The sequence below is a fragment of the Mchenga conophoros genome, linkage group LG3 (genome assembly GCF_057382185.1).
Source record: "Mchenga conophoros isolate Kocher_MC1m ecotype Shallow Benthic linkage group LG3, M_conophoros_male_GT1.1, whole genome shotgun sequence".
NCBI classification, from domain to species: Eukaryota; Metazoa; Chordata; class Actinopteri; order Cichliformes; family Cichlidae; genus Mchenga; species Mchenga conophoros.
In genome coordinates this window covers 84,042,100-84,059,574 of record NC_140528.1, presented here as the reverse complement: position 1 = coordinate 84,059,574, position 17,475 = coordinate 84,042,100, and the positions used below count along the sequence as shown (strand labels likewise).

The 17,475-nt window shown below is 43.8% G+C and overlaps 3 protein-coding genes across 3 annotated transcripts in view; 1 reads left to right on the top strand and 2 right to left on the bottom strand.

The window, feature by feature from the left end:
* Positions 1 to 17,475, top strand: part of LOC146581175 (protein NLRC3-like) — a 442,961-nt gene that overhangs the window by 218,073 nt on the left and 207,413 nt on the right. The gene's annotated exons all lie outside the window — the stretch shown is intronic.
* Positions 1 to 17,475, bottom strand: part of LOC146581184 (ribonuclease inhibitor-like) — a 39,159-nt gene that overhangs the window by 4,965 nt on the left and 16,719 nt on the right. The gene's annotated exons all lie outside the window — the stretch shown is intronic.
* Positions 8,691 to 17,475, bottom strand: part of LOC146581182 (protein NLRC3-like) — a 40,162-nt gene continuing 31,377 nt past the window's right edge. Inside the window, exons 2-5 of the mRNA XM_085267589.1 lie at positions 15,989 to 16,124; positions 12,322 to 12,398; positions 10,378 to 12,205; positions 8,691 to 8,868 (exon numbers count right to left, since the gene is read on the bottom strand). Of these exons, the coding sequence (XP_085123715.1) occupies positions 8,691 to 8,868; positions 10,378 to 12,205; positions 12,322 to 12,398; positions 15,989 to 16,098 (2,193 nt within the window). The 5' untranslated portion in view covers positions 16,099 to 16,124. The remainder of the gene's footprint in view (positions 8,869 to 10,377; positions 12,206 to 12,321; positions 12,399 to 15,988; positions 16,125 to 17,475) is intronic.

Genomic DNA, 17,475 nt, shown 5'->3' with positions numbered 1-17,475 from the left:
TTCAAGTCCACATCCTGGACTCTCCAGGAAACCACACAAATGCTTCACTCCTGAATCCTGCAGGTCTTTGTCACTCAGGTCCATCTTTCTCAGATGGGAGGGGTTGGACTTCAGTGCTGCTGCCAGATAATCACAGCTGATCTCTGACAAACCACAGCACCTCAATCTGTATAAAGAATGAAAGATGTAAGTTTATTAGACAAAGTGTGAGCTTGAAATCATTCCGTGTTTCATCATCTGTTCAGAGCTGAAGAAGGTTCAGAATGTAGAAGTTTAGAAAATGGAAACTCCAAACAGCTGAAGCCAACAGGAAGCAGCTTCAAACAAACACAACAAGAGAAAAAACTCTGAATGTTTCACATTAAAGTCGTACATTTATCATAAAAACAGGACAAAGACTTGAAAAGGTCGTGTTTTTCCTTCCAGGAACCACAAAGCTTCACTTTTAAAGTTGAAGTGTGAAAGAATTCAAGTCAGTTCAATTCAATTTTATTTATATTGCACCAAATCACAACAAAAGTCACCTCAAGGCGCTTCATAGAGACAGAGAAAAACCCAACAATCATATGACCCCCTATGAGCAAGCACTTTGGCGACAGTGGGAAGGAAAAACTCCCTTTTAACAGGAAGAAACCTCCAGCAGAACCAGGCTCAGGGAGGGATGGGGCCATCTGCTGTGATTGGTTGGGGTGAGAGAAGGAAAAAAGGATGAAAGACATGCTGTGGAAGAGAGACAGAGATTAATAACAGGTATGATTCAATGCAGAGAGGTCTGTTAACACATACTGATTGAGAAAGGTGACTGGACAGGAAAAACTCAATGCATCTTGGGAATCCCCGGCAGCCTACGTCTATTGCAGCATAACTAAGGGAGGATTCAGGGTCACCTGGTCCAGCCCTAACTATATGTTTTAGCAAAAAGGAAAGTTTGAAGCCTGATCTTGAAAGTAGAGATAGTGTCTGTCTCCTGAATCCAAACTAGAAGCTGGTTACACAGAAGAGGGGCCTGAAAACTGAAGGCTCTCCCTCCCATTCTACTTTTAAATACTCTAGGAATAACAAGTAGGCCTGCAGAGCAAGAGCGAAGTGCTCTAATAGGGTGATATGTTACTACAAGGTCATTAAGATAAGATGGGGCCTGATTATTTAAGACCTTGTATGTGAGGAGTAGGATTTTGAATTCAATTCTGGATTTAACAGGAAGCCAATGAAGGGAAGCCAATACAGGAGAAATCTGCTCTCTTTCTAGTCCCTGTCAGGACACTTGCTGCAGCAATTTGGATTAGCTGAAGGCTTTTCAGGGAGTTTTTAGGACTTCCTGATAATAATGAATTACAGTAGTCCAGCCTGGAAGTAATAAATGCATGAACTAGCTTTTCAGCGTCACTCTGAGACAGGATATTTCTAACTTTAGAGATGTTGCGCAAATGGAAGAAAGCAGTCTTACATATTTGTTTAATATGTGGTTGAAGGACGTGTCCTGGTCAAAAATGACTCCAAGGTTCCTCAGAGTATTACTGGAGGCCAAGGTAATGCCATCCAGAGCAACAATCTGGTTAGATACCATATTTCTAAGATTTTCAGGGCTGAGTACAATAACCTCAGTTTGATCTGAATTAAGAAGCAGAAAGTTAGCGGCCATCCAGGTCTTTATGTCTTTAAGACATTCCTGCAGTTTAACTAATTGGTGTGTGTTATCTGGCTTCATGGACAGATAGAGCTGGAAGTCATTTGCATAGCAGTGAAAATTTATGCTATGTCTTCTAATGATACTGCCTAGGGCAAGCATGTATAGTGTAAACAGAATTGGTCCCAGCACTGAACCCTGTGGAACTCCATAATTAACCTCAGTGTGTGAAGAGGACTCTTCATTTATATGCACGAATTGGAGTCTATTAGATAGATATGATACAAACCACTGCAGTGCAGTACCCGTAATACCTACAGCATGTTCTAATCGCTCTAATAGGATATTATGGTCAACAGTATCGAACGCTGCACTAAGATCTAGCAGGACAAGCACAGAGATGAGTCCACTGTCAGAGGCCATAAGAAGATCATTTGTAACCTTCACTAAAGCTGTTTCTGTGCTGTGATGAGCTCTGAAACCTGACTGAAACTCTTCAAATTAACCATTCCTCTGTAGATGATCTGTTAGCTGTTTGACAACTACTCTTTCAAGGATTTTTGATATGAAAGGAAGGTTGGAGATTGGACTGTAATTAGCTAAGACTGCTGGGTCTAGAGATGCTTTTTGAGTAAAGGTTTAACTACAGCCAGCTTGAAGGCCTGTGGTACATAGCTGATTATTAGAGATAGGTTGATCATACTTAAGATCGAAGAATTAATTAATGGCAGGACTTCTTTGAGCAGTTTTGTAGGAATGGGGTCTAAAAGACACGTTGATGGTTTGGAGGAAGTAATTATTGAAGTTAACTCAGAAAGATCAATTGGAGAAAAAGAGTCTAACTTAAAATCAATGGTACTAAGAGTAGCTGTAGATAATATTACATCTGTGGGATGATTATTGGTCATGTTTTTTTTAATGATAAGAATTTTATTGTGAAGAAGTTCATGAAGTCATTACTAGTTAATGTTAAAGGGATTGTTGGCTCAACAGAGCTCTGACTGTTTGTCAGCCTGGCTACAGTGCTGAAGAGAAACCTGTGGTTGTTCTTATTTTCTTAAATCAGTGACGAATAGTAAGATGTTCTGGCTTTGCGGAGGGCTTTCTTATAAGGCAACAAACTATTTCTCCAGGCTAATCGATGATCCTCTAAATTTGTGACACGCCATTTCCTCTGCAGATTACGAGTCATCTGCTTTAGGCTACATGTTTGAGAATTATACCACGGAGTCAGGTACTTCTGATTAGAGACCTTAGTTTTCACCGGAGCTACAGTATCCAGAGTCGTACGTAGTGAGGAGGTTAAATTATTAAAAAGATAATCGACCTCTGTTGGGAAAGAAATAGAGATATTTGAAGTCCAACACCTTTTTCCAGTCACATTATTAAAGCAGACAAACTACAAGCTTATTTTCATTCCAAAAAGTCATCTTCTGACCTGGACTAACAACACTTGTCTCTATGTGCAGCTGACTGTGAGACCAGTGCTCAGGGAGCGTCTACAAAGTGCAACACTGAAAGAACATCACACACTAATTTGCTTCCAGCACTTTCACACAAATATCTACTGTCATTATTGTCACCAGTTTAGTGTCAGCACAACTTTCACATTATATTTATCTCAGCACAACTAAAACATGCTGACTGACCTCAGAGTTTCAAGTCCACATCCTGGACTTTCCAGGAAACCACACAGATGCTTCACTCCTGAATCCTGCAGCTTTTTGTTGTTACTCAGGTCCAGCTGTCTCAGATGGGAGGGGTTGGACTTCAGTGCTGCTGCCAGATAATCACAGCTGATCTCTGACAAACCACAGTCCATCAATCTGTATAAAGAATGAAAGATGTAAGTTTATTAGACAAAGTGTGAGCTTGAAATCATTCAGTGTTTCATCATCTGTTCAGAGCTGAAGAAGGTTCAGAATGTAGAAGTTTAGAAAATGGAAACTCCAAACAGCTGAAGCCAACAGGAAGCAGCTTCAAACAGGAAACACAACAAGAGAAAAAACTCTGAATGTTTCACATTAACGTCGTACATTTATCATAAAAACAGGACAAAGACTTGAAAAAGTTGTGTTTTTCCTTCCAGGAACCACAAGGCTTCACTTTTAAAGGTGAAGTGTGAAAGAAATGGACATATTTGAAGTCCAACACCTTTTTCCAGTCACATTATTAAAGCAGACAAACTACAAGCTCATTTTCATTCCAACAAGTCATCTTCTGACCTGGACTAACAACACTGGTCTCTATGTGCAGCTGGCTGTGAGACCAGTGCTCAGGGAGCGTCTACAAAGTGCAACACTGAAAGAACATCACACACTAATTTGCTTCCAGCACTTTCACACAAACATCTACTGTCATTATTGTCACCAAACTCTGTGGATCCTTTATTGCAAATTCAAATGGGATCAAATGGTCAGACAAAAGAGGGTCATGAGGAAATATGATGAAATGTTGTGTATTAGCAGCAAGTTATTGAATCATTTTCCTCAGAAACCAAACAAAATGATTGACAAACATGTTTTTACAAACTCAGTGTTGGACTTGGATCAGCAGGATAAGTTGATGTTTAAAGGCATTTGAGTCTCGCTGTATGAGAGTCCAGTTATTACTCAGTATTTATGGATGATGTTCTTTCAGTGTTGCACTTTGTAGATGCTCCCTGAGCCTCACAGCCAGCTGCACATGGACCAGCTGACATTACCCAGCATTAGAGGCGCATGTAAAAAAATGGATTTTCCTATTTAAATGGTTTTAATTTGAATAAAGCGATGTTGATTCATTCAATCCTGAAGCGATTTTTAATACAACTGTATTTTGCCAGAATCTCAGGTTAAAGCTCCCAAAAGTATTTCAACAACAACCAAAAACAGAAAAAACTGTAAATGAGAGCAGCTAAACACACAAAGATGAAAACACAGAGCGTGGATCATTCACTCGACGGCACGTACACGGACACGACATCGGGGCTGAAAGTGGACAGCTCACAGATCCTGAAGCTGCAGGTTTCATCTGTCTCCAACCAAAACTGAGTGAACCAGCAGCAAGCAACAGAAGATCCAAACTACGCTTTACGTTTGATGAACATCGTCATGAATTCTCTCTGACTTTGACGTTTACTTCCTGCACAGCTCTCTCTCTCTCAGTGTACTTCAAGAACAGTTTACCTTCAAAAATCTGTTTTCTGCATTATTCACTGCTTATTACGCACCAGTCTGCTGTTGTGTTCGCTGCTGTCGGCCTCCGAAAACAAAGCCTCATTTCTGCTGTTCAATACTGAAGAAATTTAAACCTTTTAAAATGATGACAGATTACAAACTCTCAGCTGTGTCTGTAATCAAACCTCTGTAACTTTGCTTCACTTCAGCAGCATCAGGTCATGTTCACATGTTGATTCATGGTTTGCTTCAGTTTTTGATGGACTGCAGTATATTTTGAAGGTTATCTGCTATAAAAATCCAGAACAGGAAAATCTGCTTCATGTGTTTCTGTTTGATCCTCAGTGACTTTGACACAAAGGCCTCTGCTGTGATGATCACACCTCTGATCAAGTCTCACAGTGTCAGCTTTGTTTTTATACATATGGATATGTGCTGATAAATGATCAGAATTATAATATTTCCCACTGTCTGCTGTGTGCTGTGACCTTTGACCTGCTAAAGACAGTCAGCTGTGGATTATTCATTGTTGTGTCTGATACTTAGAACTGTGAGGAAGAACACTACACAGTTAATCAGGGTCCCCTCTCTCTGAATCAGGAAAGGTGGGCAGGCCGCGTGTGGGCCGCGGGCCATACGTTGAGTCTCACTGTTTGAAATGTGAACATTGTTCTGCTGCAGTCAATGGACTAAACCAGAGAAGAAGAAAACAGACTTTACCATGAAGATCCTCAGTGTGGATCAGTATAATATCAGCCTGATGTCTGCAGTTTAGTGTCAGCACAACTTTCACATCATATTCATCTCAGCACAACTAAAACATGCTGACTGACCTCAGAGTTTCAAGTCCACATCCTGGACTCTCCAGGAAACCACACAAATGCTTCACTCCTGAATCCTGCAGGTTGTTCTTGGTCGAAGACCAGTAGTCAGTACTCAGGTCCAGCTGTCTCAGATGAAAGGGGTTGGACTTCAGCGCTGCTGCCAGATAATCACAGCTGATCTCTGACAAACCACAGCGCCTCAATCTGTATAAAGAATGAAAGATGTAAGTTTATTAGACAAAGTGTGAGCTTGAAATCATTCCGTGTTTCATCATCTGTTCAGAGCTGAAGAAGGTTCAGAATGTAGAAGTTTAGAAAATGGAAACTCCAAACAGCTGAAGCCAACAGGAAGCAGCTTCAAACAAACACAACAAGAGAAAAAACTGAATGTTTCACATTAAAGTCGTACATTTATCATAAAAACAGGAAAAAGTCTTGAAAAAGTTGTGTTTTTCCTTCCAGGAACCACAAGGCTTCACTTTTAAAGGTGAAGTGTGAAAGAAAAATGCGGCTTTCGTCCTGGCCGCGGAACAGTGGAACAGCTCTTTATCCTCTCGACGATACTTGAGGGTGCATGGGAGTTTGCCCAACCAGTCTACATGTGTTTTGTGGACTTGGAGAAGGCATTCAACCGTGTCCCTCGGGGTGTTCTGTGGGAGGTACTGCGGGAGTATGGGGTGTCTGGCCCATTGCTTCGGGCCATTCGATCCCTATACAACCGTTGCAAGAGCTTGGTTCGCATTGCCGGGAATAAGTCGGACTCGTTCCCGGTGGGTGATGGGCTCCGCCAAGGCTGCCCTTTGTCTCCGGTTCTGTTGATAATTTTTATGGACAGGATTTCTAGGCACAGCCAAGTGGCGGAGGGCTTTCGCTTTAGTGGCCTCAGAATCTCATATCTGATTTTTGCGGATGATGTGGTTCTGTTGGCTTCATCGGGTGAGGGCCTCCAGCTCGCACTGGAACGGTTCGCAGCCGAGTGTGAAGCAGCGGGAATGAGGATCAGCACCTCCAAATCTGAACCCATGGTTCTCAGCCAGAAAAGGGTGGAGTGCCCACTCCAGGTCGGGGATGAGTTCCTGCCCCAAGTGGAGGAGTTCAAGTATCTCGGGGTCTTGTTCGCAAGTGATGGGAGAAGGGAGCCAGAGATCGACAGACGGATTGGGGCTGCAGCTGCAGTAATGCAGACGCTCCGTCGTGGTGAAGAAGGAGCTGAGTGTAAAAGAGAAGCTCTCAATTTACCGGTCGATCTACATCCCTACCCTCACCTATGGCCACGAGCTGTGGGTAGTGACCGAAAGAACGAGATCGCGGATACAAGCGGCAGAAATGAGCTTCCTCCGAAGGGTGGCTGGCCTCTCCCTTAGAGATAGGGTGAGAAGTTTGGCCATCCGGGAGGGGCTCAGAGTAGAGCCGCTGCTGCTCCACATCGAAAGGAGCCAGCTGAGGTGGTTCGGGCATCTGACAAGGATGCCCCCTGGGCGCCTGCTGGGTGAGGTGTTCCAGGCATGTCCCACCGGGAGAAGGCCCCGGGGCAGACCCAGGACACGCTGGAGAGATTATATCTCTCGGCTGGCCTGGCGTTCCCCAGGATAAGCTGGAGGATGTGGCTGGGGAGAGGGAGGTCTGGGCCTCTTTGCTTAGGCTGCTGCCCCCGCGACCCGGCCTCGGATAAAGCAGATGAAGATGGATGGATGGATGGATGGTGTGAAAGAAATGGACATATTTAAAGTCCAACACGTTTTTCCAGTCACATTATTAAAGCAGACAAACTACAAGCTCATTTTCATTCCAACAAGTCATCTTCTGACCTGGACTAACAACACTGGTCTCTATGTGCAGCTGGCTGTGAGACCAGTGCTCAGGGAGCGTCTACAAAGTGCAACACTAAAAGAACATCACACACAAATTTGTTTCCATCATCCAACCTGAAGAGGAAACAGAGACGCCTCCCCTTCAAAGTAAAAGCTGCTCCTTTTGGACACAGTATCAAAGAAAGTCTACAGTATAACACAGAAAAGACAGAACAAAGTTTTGGTTGTTTTTAAATTGTGCAGAAATGAAACTACACTAAGCTCAATTATGTGACAGACATTTCATCCCATGCCAGTTTGGCCTCATCCTGGGCCGGATTATCCAGCACACACTCTGACCACAGGCCCAGGGGTCACGCACAGCTGGGCTCCATCCAAGAGACAGGAAACAAACCAACACAATAATAAAAAGCACCATGTGATCTTCTTAAATCTTCAAGACAGACATAGTAAAAACATGAGCACATTTGTTTCCTGATAAAATGATGTGACAGGTAGAACAGAGTAAAGTGGTGGTGTTACAGCCTTTCTCCCCTCTGCTGCCAAGGCTGTTAGTCTCTCCCAAACTCAGCTACAGGAATTCCAAATGAATGAAAGCAGCAGAAGTGGCTTTACAAATGAAAGAGGAAGAGGAGAAGAAGAGGAGAGGGAGGCCACCCTGACCATCACTCCAGCTGAAAACATCACACTTCCATTAAAGTTGGTGAGAAAATGTTGAGCAGGATGAGCTGCTGGCTGATCTGGAGGCTGTGGCAGCAGCTCACAGTCACAGTGGATTTCCACTCATGAAAAAGCTCTGGCTGCTTCATTTCTCATCTCATATCAGAGACTTTAATGCTTCACTGAAGCTGTACTGTAATGCTTCCATATTCCAGTGAGGCCTCCATAATGATTTCAGCTGTTCTGTTCACACACTGTGTGCCCTGTATGGCTCAAAGTCTCTGCAACCTGTTTTTATCTGCTATCATCATCCTCATTCACATCCCTCACACACTCTACAGGCTGAAACACCGTCCTGTCACACATCTCCCGTCACCACTCCACTTCTGTCAGCCTTTAAATGAACCCTGCTCAAGTCTGTCACTTCTGTTTGGAGCCAAAAGGAAAAACTGTTGTTCAGTCGTTTGGAAAGACAACATTTCTGAAAGCACTCAAACTTCTTCACTTTTGTCTTCAGACACATCCTGAACATTTAGGAACTAAAGAAAGTTTCAAACATCAATCAAAGACCTGAAATACAGAAAAACAACAACAGCCGCCGTCAGTGAACTCACCTCAGAGTCTCCAGTCGACAGTTTGGACTCTCCAGTCCAGCACACAGAAGCTTCACATCTGAATCCTGCAGCCTGTTCCAACTCATGTCCAGCTCTGTCAGATGGGAGGGGTTGGACTTCAGAGCTGAGGCCACAACTTCACAGTGAGACTCTGAGAGTCGACACTTAGTCAGTCTGTGATGATAGAAAATATAAAATGTGTTATTATAAAAGCAGAAAATCTGCATTATAAACACAGACTGAATGTATATGAAGACACAACAGAGTGAGGTCATAATCTGATGAATCTGCTCTTCACATCTGTGCTTCAGCTCCTCTTACTGTGTTTGACATGACACAACGATTGAGTCTCTCTCAGACCTGCAGACTTTTAATGAGAATCTTTGTTTGGCTTTAATCTGCAGATGAAGGAGGAAGATGGTGTCACATTTAGGCTTCCATAATGTCCACAGTCTGTCACTGAGATCTGAGCCAGAGTCAGAGTGAAGACACACATTTGGACTGTTTCCTGTTTTGAATCTGACTCCAGAACATTTTGAATGAGTTCAGCTCAGTGAAGAGTTCCAGCTGGAAAGATGATCTCTGTTTGCTACCTGCTGTCAGGTACGACTGTTCACGTCCACACGCAGGAAAAACCTGCTGACTGTTACCAAACGGAGCAGAAATCTCATCACTGGACAATAATGAACTCAGAGCTGCTGATATCAGATCTGATTTCAGGGGAACTAAACACAGAAATGATTGGCTCATTTGAGCTTTCTGAGCCATTATCTGCTGGTGTGTCGCTAGTTGGCAGAAAATGATTTGTATTCCTGTTCAGGGCTTCAGTGTTTATGAGTCCAGATCCAGGTGACAGCAAGTCAAAATGATGTTACCTGTCTGTGTCCAGCAGCAGCCTGTATTCACTTTGAATATTGTTATAACCTGACATGGATCAGTTTGTCTTTGATTGGTTTGTAAATGTCACTGTTTCCATTGGACCTGAGTGACGTACAAAGACAGAGAGGGAGAGAAAGGAGAGAGAGGATGGAGACAGCAAAGAGAGAGCAAACACAAACAGGTGAGAGTGGACAGGTGACCAAGGTCAGCAACCAATCAGAGAGCTTCTGTTTGACCCACAGTCACTGATGATGACTGCACATAACCAAGCAGTGTGTTACTCTGATATCAAATATGGATCCTGCTCTTATAATAATGATCATCAGATGATATTATTGTGTTATTTTGTAGCTGAATACGATGTTTGTGTGATTATCAGTGAAAGAAGCAGTGAGGAGGATGGAGAGAGAGAGGGGACAGAGGGTGAAGTTAGAAACACTAAAAGGATTTTTCATGGATTTCATGGATGATTTGAGTGATTTCCAGCAGGACACTTAAACATGTCAGTGGACGTCCTAAAGAACATATTCACTGATATGAAACGTGTCATTGAACAGGATTAATATCAGTGGACACATGATGGAAACAGCTGTGACTGCATGGATGTGACACACGTCAAATCTGTTCTCCACTCTTGGATTTGGGATCCATGGAGCTGCTGCTGAGTCTGTACAATAAAGGAATGGTGTGGAAGGTTGCAGCGTATGGACACAAACACTTTGTGGTTACAATCTGATTTTATTTTCAAAATTAAACTACTAACCTACACTGATGAATGGTGTTAATGATCACATCTGGACTCACCGAGCCTTTCTGCAGTTCCTCACAGCTGGAATCAGTCTCTGTCGTCCCTGCCATGATGTTTTGTACTTCAGCAGGTCCAACTCATCCAGAACCTCCTCTGACATCTGCAGCATGAAGGCCAGAGCTGAGCACTGGATCTCAGAGAGTTCCTTCTCTGATCTGTTCTCTGACTTCAGGAACTCTTGGATCTCCTGATGTACTGAGAGGTCGTTCATCTCCATCAGACAGTGGAAGATGTTGATGCTTCTGTCAGGAGAGATTTCATCACTGTTCATCTCCTTCAGGTTGTTGATGACTCTCTGGATGGTTCCTGGACTGATCTCTGTCTGACCCAGCAGACCTACTAAGAGTCTCTGGTTGGACTCCAGACAGAGGCCATGAAGGAAGCGAACAAACAGGTCCATGTGGCCATTTTTACTCTGGAGCGATTTCTCCATGGCTCTCCTCAGAAATACATCAAGTGATTGGAGATCTTTGTTATCAAAAACACTGGAAATCATCTTGATTAAAGATTTTGGTTTTAGAAACATCTTCAGCACCTCTGTCTTCCTGTTGGTGTGACAGTGGAACATGTAGACTGCAGCCAGAAACTCCTGAATGCTCAGATGAACAAAGCAGTAGACTGGTTTCTGGAAGATCACACACTCTCTTTTGAAGATCTCTGTACAAACTCCTGAGTACACCGAGGCCTCTGTCACATCCAGACCACACTGCTCCAGGTCTTCTTGGTAGAACATGATGTTTCCTTTCTCCAGATGTTCAAACGCCAGCCTCCCCAGCTTCAGAAGAACTTCCCTGTCAGCCTCCGTCAGCTCCGGTGGACTCGTCTCATGTCCCTCATGGTACTTGTTCTTCTTCCTCTTTGTCTGAACCAGCAGGAAGTGTGAGTACATGTCAGTCAGGGTCTTGGGCAGCTCTCCTCTCTGCTCTGTAGTCAACATGTGCTCCAGAACTGTAGCAGTGATCCAGCAGAAGACTGGGATACTACACATGATGTGGAGGCTCCTGGATGTCTTCATGTGGGAGATGATTCTGCTGGACAGCTCTTCATCACTGAATCTCCTCCTGAAGTACTCCTCCTTCTGGGCGTCAGTGAAGCCTCGTACTTCTGTTAGCCTGTCAACACATGTAGGAGGGATCTGATTGGCTGCTGCGGGTCGGGAAGTTATCCAGACGAGAGCCGAGGGAAGCAGATTCCCCTGGATGAGGTTTGTCAGCAGCTGGCTGACTGATGACTTCTGTGTGACATCAGACAGCAGCTTCCTGTTGGTGAAATCCAATGAAAGTCTGCTTTCATCCAGGCCGTCAAAGATGAGCAAAAGCTGAGAGACAGCCAGCTTCTCTGCTGTGACCTTCTGTAATGTTGGATGGAAAACATGGAGCAGCTCCAGAAGACCGTACTGCTCATCTCTGATCAGGTTCAGCTCCCTGAATGAAAGCAGAACCACCACACTGACATGTTGGTTCTCCAAGCCCTCTGCCCAGTCCAGAGTGAACTTCTGCACTGAGAAGGTTTTTCCAACACCAGCCACGCCGTTGGTCAGAACCACTCTGATGGGTCTCTGTTGGTCAGGTAAGGCTTTAAAGATGTCCTGGCACCTGATTGGAGCGTCATGGACGGCGTCCATCTTGGAAGCTGTCTCCAGCTGCCTCACCTCATGTTGGGTATGAACCTCTTCACTCTGTCCCTCTGTGATGTAGAGCTCAGTGTAGATGGTGTTGAGGAGGGTTCTACTTCCTGTTTCATCACTTCCTTCAGTCACACGTTCACATCTCCTCCTCAGACTGATCTTATGTTCATCTAAAACCTCCTGCAGACCAACATCTGCTGAAAGAAAGAAAAACAATGAGACTAAAGAGAAAGAAAACTCTTCAATGTCTGAACAACACAAGAAGTCCAGTTTTCAGAAATGAGTCCATCAGCAGACAGATGTTCAGTCTTACTTTGTACACAGCTGCTCTGACTGGCTGTCTGCAGTCCAGCTCTGCTTCTGGATCTTTCTCCACACTGTGCAGAAGCTCTGATGGTGACACAGAAAAGTCAAAGTGGAGATACTTCTGTCCACCTTTGATTAGACTCATTATAAAAAGGAAAACAAAGTTTGAACACAGTCATGTTTCCAGTTCACTGACTTACATTTATTCCATGGACACTCACTCTAACCTGAACCACAGCTACAACCCAACATTGTTGAGGCCTCATCTCCTCCTTTCCTGACTGTAGAGGTTAAATATGCAACAACCAACAAATAAAAGAATTTGGTTCATTTCAAAGAAATTCACACGGTGACCAAGTAAAGTAACCGTAGTAAAGGAGACAACATCCCGTTGATGGTGGGATTTTTTGAAAGATTTTCTTTAGTCACGTCACCTTCAGGAGGGTGAACACCAGGAAGCCAGCAGGACCATATGCAATCCCTGGCCGGGTCCTGAGACCCTGCGTTGACCAGCTAGCACCGGTGTTCATGGAGATCTTCAACCTCTCCCTGGCCCAAGCTGTGGTTCCCACGTGCTTCAAACAGTCCATTATTGTTCCTGTTCCAAAGAAACAACAGCCCGCTTGCCACAATGACTACTGTCCAGTAGCACTGACTTTAATTGTGATGAAGTGTTTTGAAAGACTGATGAGAGATCACATCACTTCTTCACTTCCTGGCACCATCGACTCACTTCAGTTTGCTTACCGGACTAATTGTTCCCCAGACGATGCCATATCTCACCTGCTCCACACATCCCTGAGTCACCTGGACACTAGCAGAGGGAATTATGTTAGGATGCTGTTCGTGGACTACAGTTCAGCATTCAACACAATAATTCCCTCTAAGCTTTTCACCAAGTTGACGCATCTAGGACTCAGCTCAACACTGTGTCAGTGGATCCTCAACTTCCTCACAGACAGACCCCAATCAGTGAGGGTGGGAAAACAAGTCTCCCCCTCCATCTCACTCAGCACTGGAGTGCCTCAGGGCTGTGTTTTAAGCCCCCTGCTGTACTCACTGTACACTTATGACTGTGTAGCCACACCAGACACCACCTCCATTGTCAAGTTTGCTGACGACACTGCTGTTGTGGGCCTGATCTCCGACAACATCGAGACAGCTTACCTGGAGGAGATTAGGAACCTGGAGACCTGGTGCCAGGAGAATAACCTCCTCCTAAAAATGGTAAATGGCCTGTATTTATATAGCGCTTTACTAGTCCCTAAGGACCCCAAAGCGCTTTACATATCCAGTCATCCACCCATTCACACACACATTCACACACTGGTAAAAACATCAACCTAAACATCAGCAAGACTAAGGAGCTGATCGTGGACTTCACTACAAAGCAGGCGAGGAATTACAAACCCCTCATCATCAGTGGTATGGCAGTGGAGAGAGTGGACAGTTTCCGATACCTGGGTGTCCACATCACTCAGGACCTGTCATGGTCCTGCCACATCAACACCCTGGTTAAGAAAGCCCGTCAGCGTCTCTTCTTCCTCAGAAGACTTAGAGACTTCCATCTGCCACTGAAGGTGCTCAAGAACTTTTACTCCTGCACCATCGAGAGCGTCCTGACGGCAAACATCTGCACCTGGTTTGGGCAGCACCAAGCAGGACAGACGAGATCTGCAAAGAGTGGTGCGCTCAGCCGAATGCATCATTCAATCAGAGCTCCCTGACCTGCTGTCCATCTACACCAAGCGGTGCAAGTCCAAAGCTAGGAAGATTATGATGGACCTCTCCCATCCCAACAATGGACTCTTCTCACTGTTGAGGTCTGAGAAGCGCTTCCGCTCCCTTAAGGCCAAAACAGAGAGAATGAGGAGGAGCTTCTTCCCACAGGCTATTCGGGCCCTGAACCAGGTGTAGGACTGGACTCTCACACACATCACATCACCACACGCACCACCACACATTTCCTATAATCCTATAATTCCTATAGTTTATAATCTTTATAATCTCTTCTGCTATTTGCACATTCTTTACTGTAAATTTCTACGTTAATTTGTAAATTTTGTAGTAACCTGTAAATTGTAAATATTGTAAAACTTTTTTCTGTCATTTAATGGTCGGGCATTGTACAGCTACAAGCATTTCACCCCCATGTCAAACTGTGTATGGTTGTGTGTGTGTGTCACAAATAAAATTTGAATTTGTCACCAAATGCAGTTGAACCACCCGTGGATCCATGTTTGACCATTCTACTACTCTGAGCTCTGCATTTTAATCATTTTATTATTATCATCATTCATTTATACATTCTTTGGAGGGGGGCTATTTCCTAATGCCGCCCTAATAAGGTGATGTTCAAGGGGAAATATAACAGAAACTCTTTCAGTGTTATTCATTAATAAATTAACAGATAAACTGTGAAGAAGAAAAAACTGAGATTTAAAGGAGAGAGTGAGAAACTTGATCATCCATCCTCATAATACATGTTTATCAGTATCTGCTGTGACCATACTGCAGTAATAACTACAAGTCTACATTTCTGTGACTGTTGATCAATCACAGCAGGAATCTGAGCTCATCTCTGCACACAGAGCAGCTTCAGCTCTGGGATAAACTGCTCGCTTCACGTCCTTCTCAGCTCACAGACACTCATCCTGATATTTTCCTTTAACATTTGATGGTATAATTCATCTGAGTTTACACTTTATCTGCATGAATACAGAAAAACAGACCCAAACACCATAAACCATCAGTTTCACCATGTAGAATATATTGTTGTTTCCTTGCTTTTAATTCAGAGAAAAACTCTGATTTGGATTTTCTCTGTTCTCTTTGCCACAGCCCATCCCAGCAGCAGCTGAAGCAGCTGACTGTCACAACACTGAATAACACTTTAGGAGGAATTTCAGAGGTCAGTAAAGCTCCAGTTTCAACATCAGTTAATTAATCATAGTTCATCATAAATGTTAACCTGGCTGGCACACATGTTAATGTTAGCCATGTAAATATTAGCAGTTAGCTGAGGCCACAAGAAGAAGAGGCCCTAGAAGAACAATGGATGATAAGATTAGATTTTCAAGACTAGGCAGAGACGTGTTTTCCTTCACTGTCTCTTACAGAGGAGGGAGCAGATACCAGACGAGGTCACGGAGGTACGGGGAGGATTCGCAGCAGACATCAAGACTGCCACGTCCATGCGAGAGAGCGATGGCTACGATAATCTCTGTTTTTGTCTCCCTATATAATGTTGTACAGCCCATGTGAGGGTTATCCTCTCTGTGAACCAGATGCTTGATTTCACACAGAGGTCCACCAACTAAATTTGATCAGTTATGGAACGATTTACCTGGACAGGCTCCTTCACTCGCTGCTTTTAAACCTCCTTTAAAACACACTTTTACTCCCTGACCTTTGACCCAGTGTGACATGTTGACTCACTACCTCAGACAGCTTAAAAATAGTCTTTTTGTTTTTTGGTGCTGCCTAAAAGAACCGTGAAATATCTGTCCTATATACAGTTATGTTCATATATTTTTGTACTACATCAGGAAACTCAAAAATATAGTTTTTAATATTTTAATCCTTATTTTTTAAACTGTTTTTGTCATTTTTCTTCTCCCATTGCATCAAAAATCATTATTTACACTGAATAAATGAGTCAGCAGCTCTCTTACATTGTTGCTGCAGGTTCATTACTGAAGTTTGGAGGTCTTCCTTTGGAGCAGTCACTCCTCACAGACACACAGCTGGATGCTGCAGATCCTGCTCCATCCTTTTCCTCCATCTTCTTGATGTCAGGGTGGAGTTAGTCTGAGAGGCAAACACACACACTCAGAGGTGCTGTTGTACTGGAAGCATCACACTGACGGGTTCTCATTGATCATTTCATGGAGTTTCTGTGGTAAACACTGTCCTGTGACATATGTGTTATGGTGAGGGTCATGAGGGCTAACCAGCCCCACTCCTTACTCCTCATATTTCAGCCTGAAGCACAATAACAGCCTAAACCTAACCAGGAGGCTGTAACCTCAAAGGGACTTCATGGTTAGAAATAAAGGTTCAATGAAATGAAGCAGATCATAAAAACATGACCCAGATAGCAAGGAGACATTGAACAGATGTTGATTTTCCATCTGAACCATCAGAATCGTCAGGATTGAAATGTCAACACAAAACCAATGTTGAAACAACATTGAAATACTGATGAAACCTGACACTGACATTGAAATAACATTGATTCATTGTTGTTCTGTCATCGTTGATTGTTGATCTATTTATAGTTGACAAGGTGACAACAATCACGTTGAAAAACCATCAATTTATGGTTGAGCGGGAAATTAAAGCTGCTACCACTTGGACTATTCCGCAGCACCCCTATCACATTGGTACATCCCTCCAGGTAACCATTGTCTTGTACAGTAGAGCGGGACATTAGATTTACTCTCAGCGGAATTGACCGGAGAAGGCATCAGTTCATGCACTGCACTGGCTTGCACCACGATTAGTATAAGGTAAGAATGAATGACTTTTTTTTCCTATTCGTTATTTCCACGGTTGCATTTGAATAACAGCAAAAAAAAATAAACAAACTTGTTAATGTAAAGTTTCGGATAAAAAGGTGGGAGCCCGAAATTGTGTCTACTTTCATCTTACAATCCGGCAACAAATAAATTGCACTGCGAACAAAGTCTATCAACAAAGAAAACTGAGATTTTTAAAGACGCCTGCCAGGGTGGATATTTTCGAAAACTCCTTTTACTTTAAACTTGTAGCATTTACATGTGGACGAGGAAGACAGAGAAAACGCAGCGTCAAAGATGTGCACCTATTTTGACGCCATACTGTGCGCCAAGTTTTTGTCTCGGTGCCATGAATTCCTACAATGGCAGACTTTGTCACGGTCGGGCGGATTACATACAGTAATTCGGCGTGCCCGTGTGGCGTGCTGGCTAGACCCAAGCGCGGCGAAGGCTAGCGGTGGGTTTGGAGCAGACACGCAGTTATTCTAGTAACGATCAGTGCACGAAGCGTGGCTTCGGAACTGTCGTTACCGACAGAGAGCGAGCGGAGCCGGGAAGAGAAAAAGGATTGAAGGGAAAATCACTCACGGTTGCTGAATCAGGCGGAGACTGACGTCGGCAGAGTTTGGGAGCTCCTGACA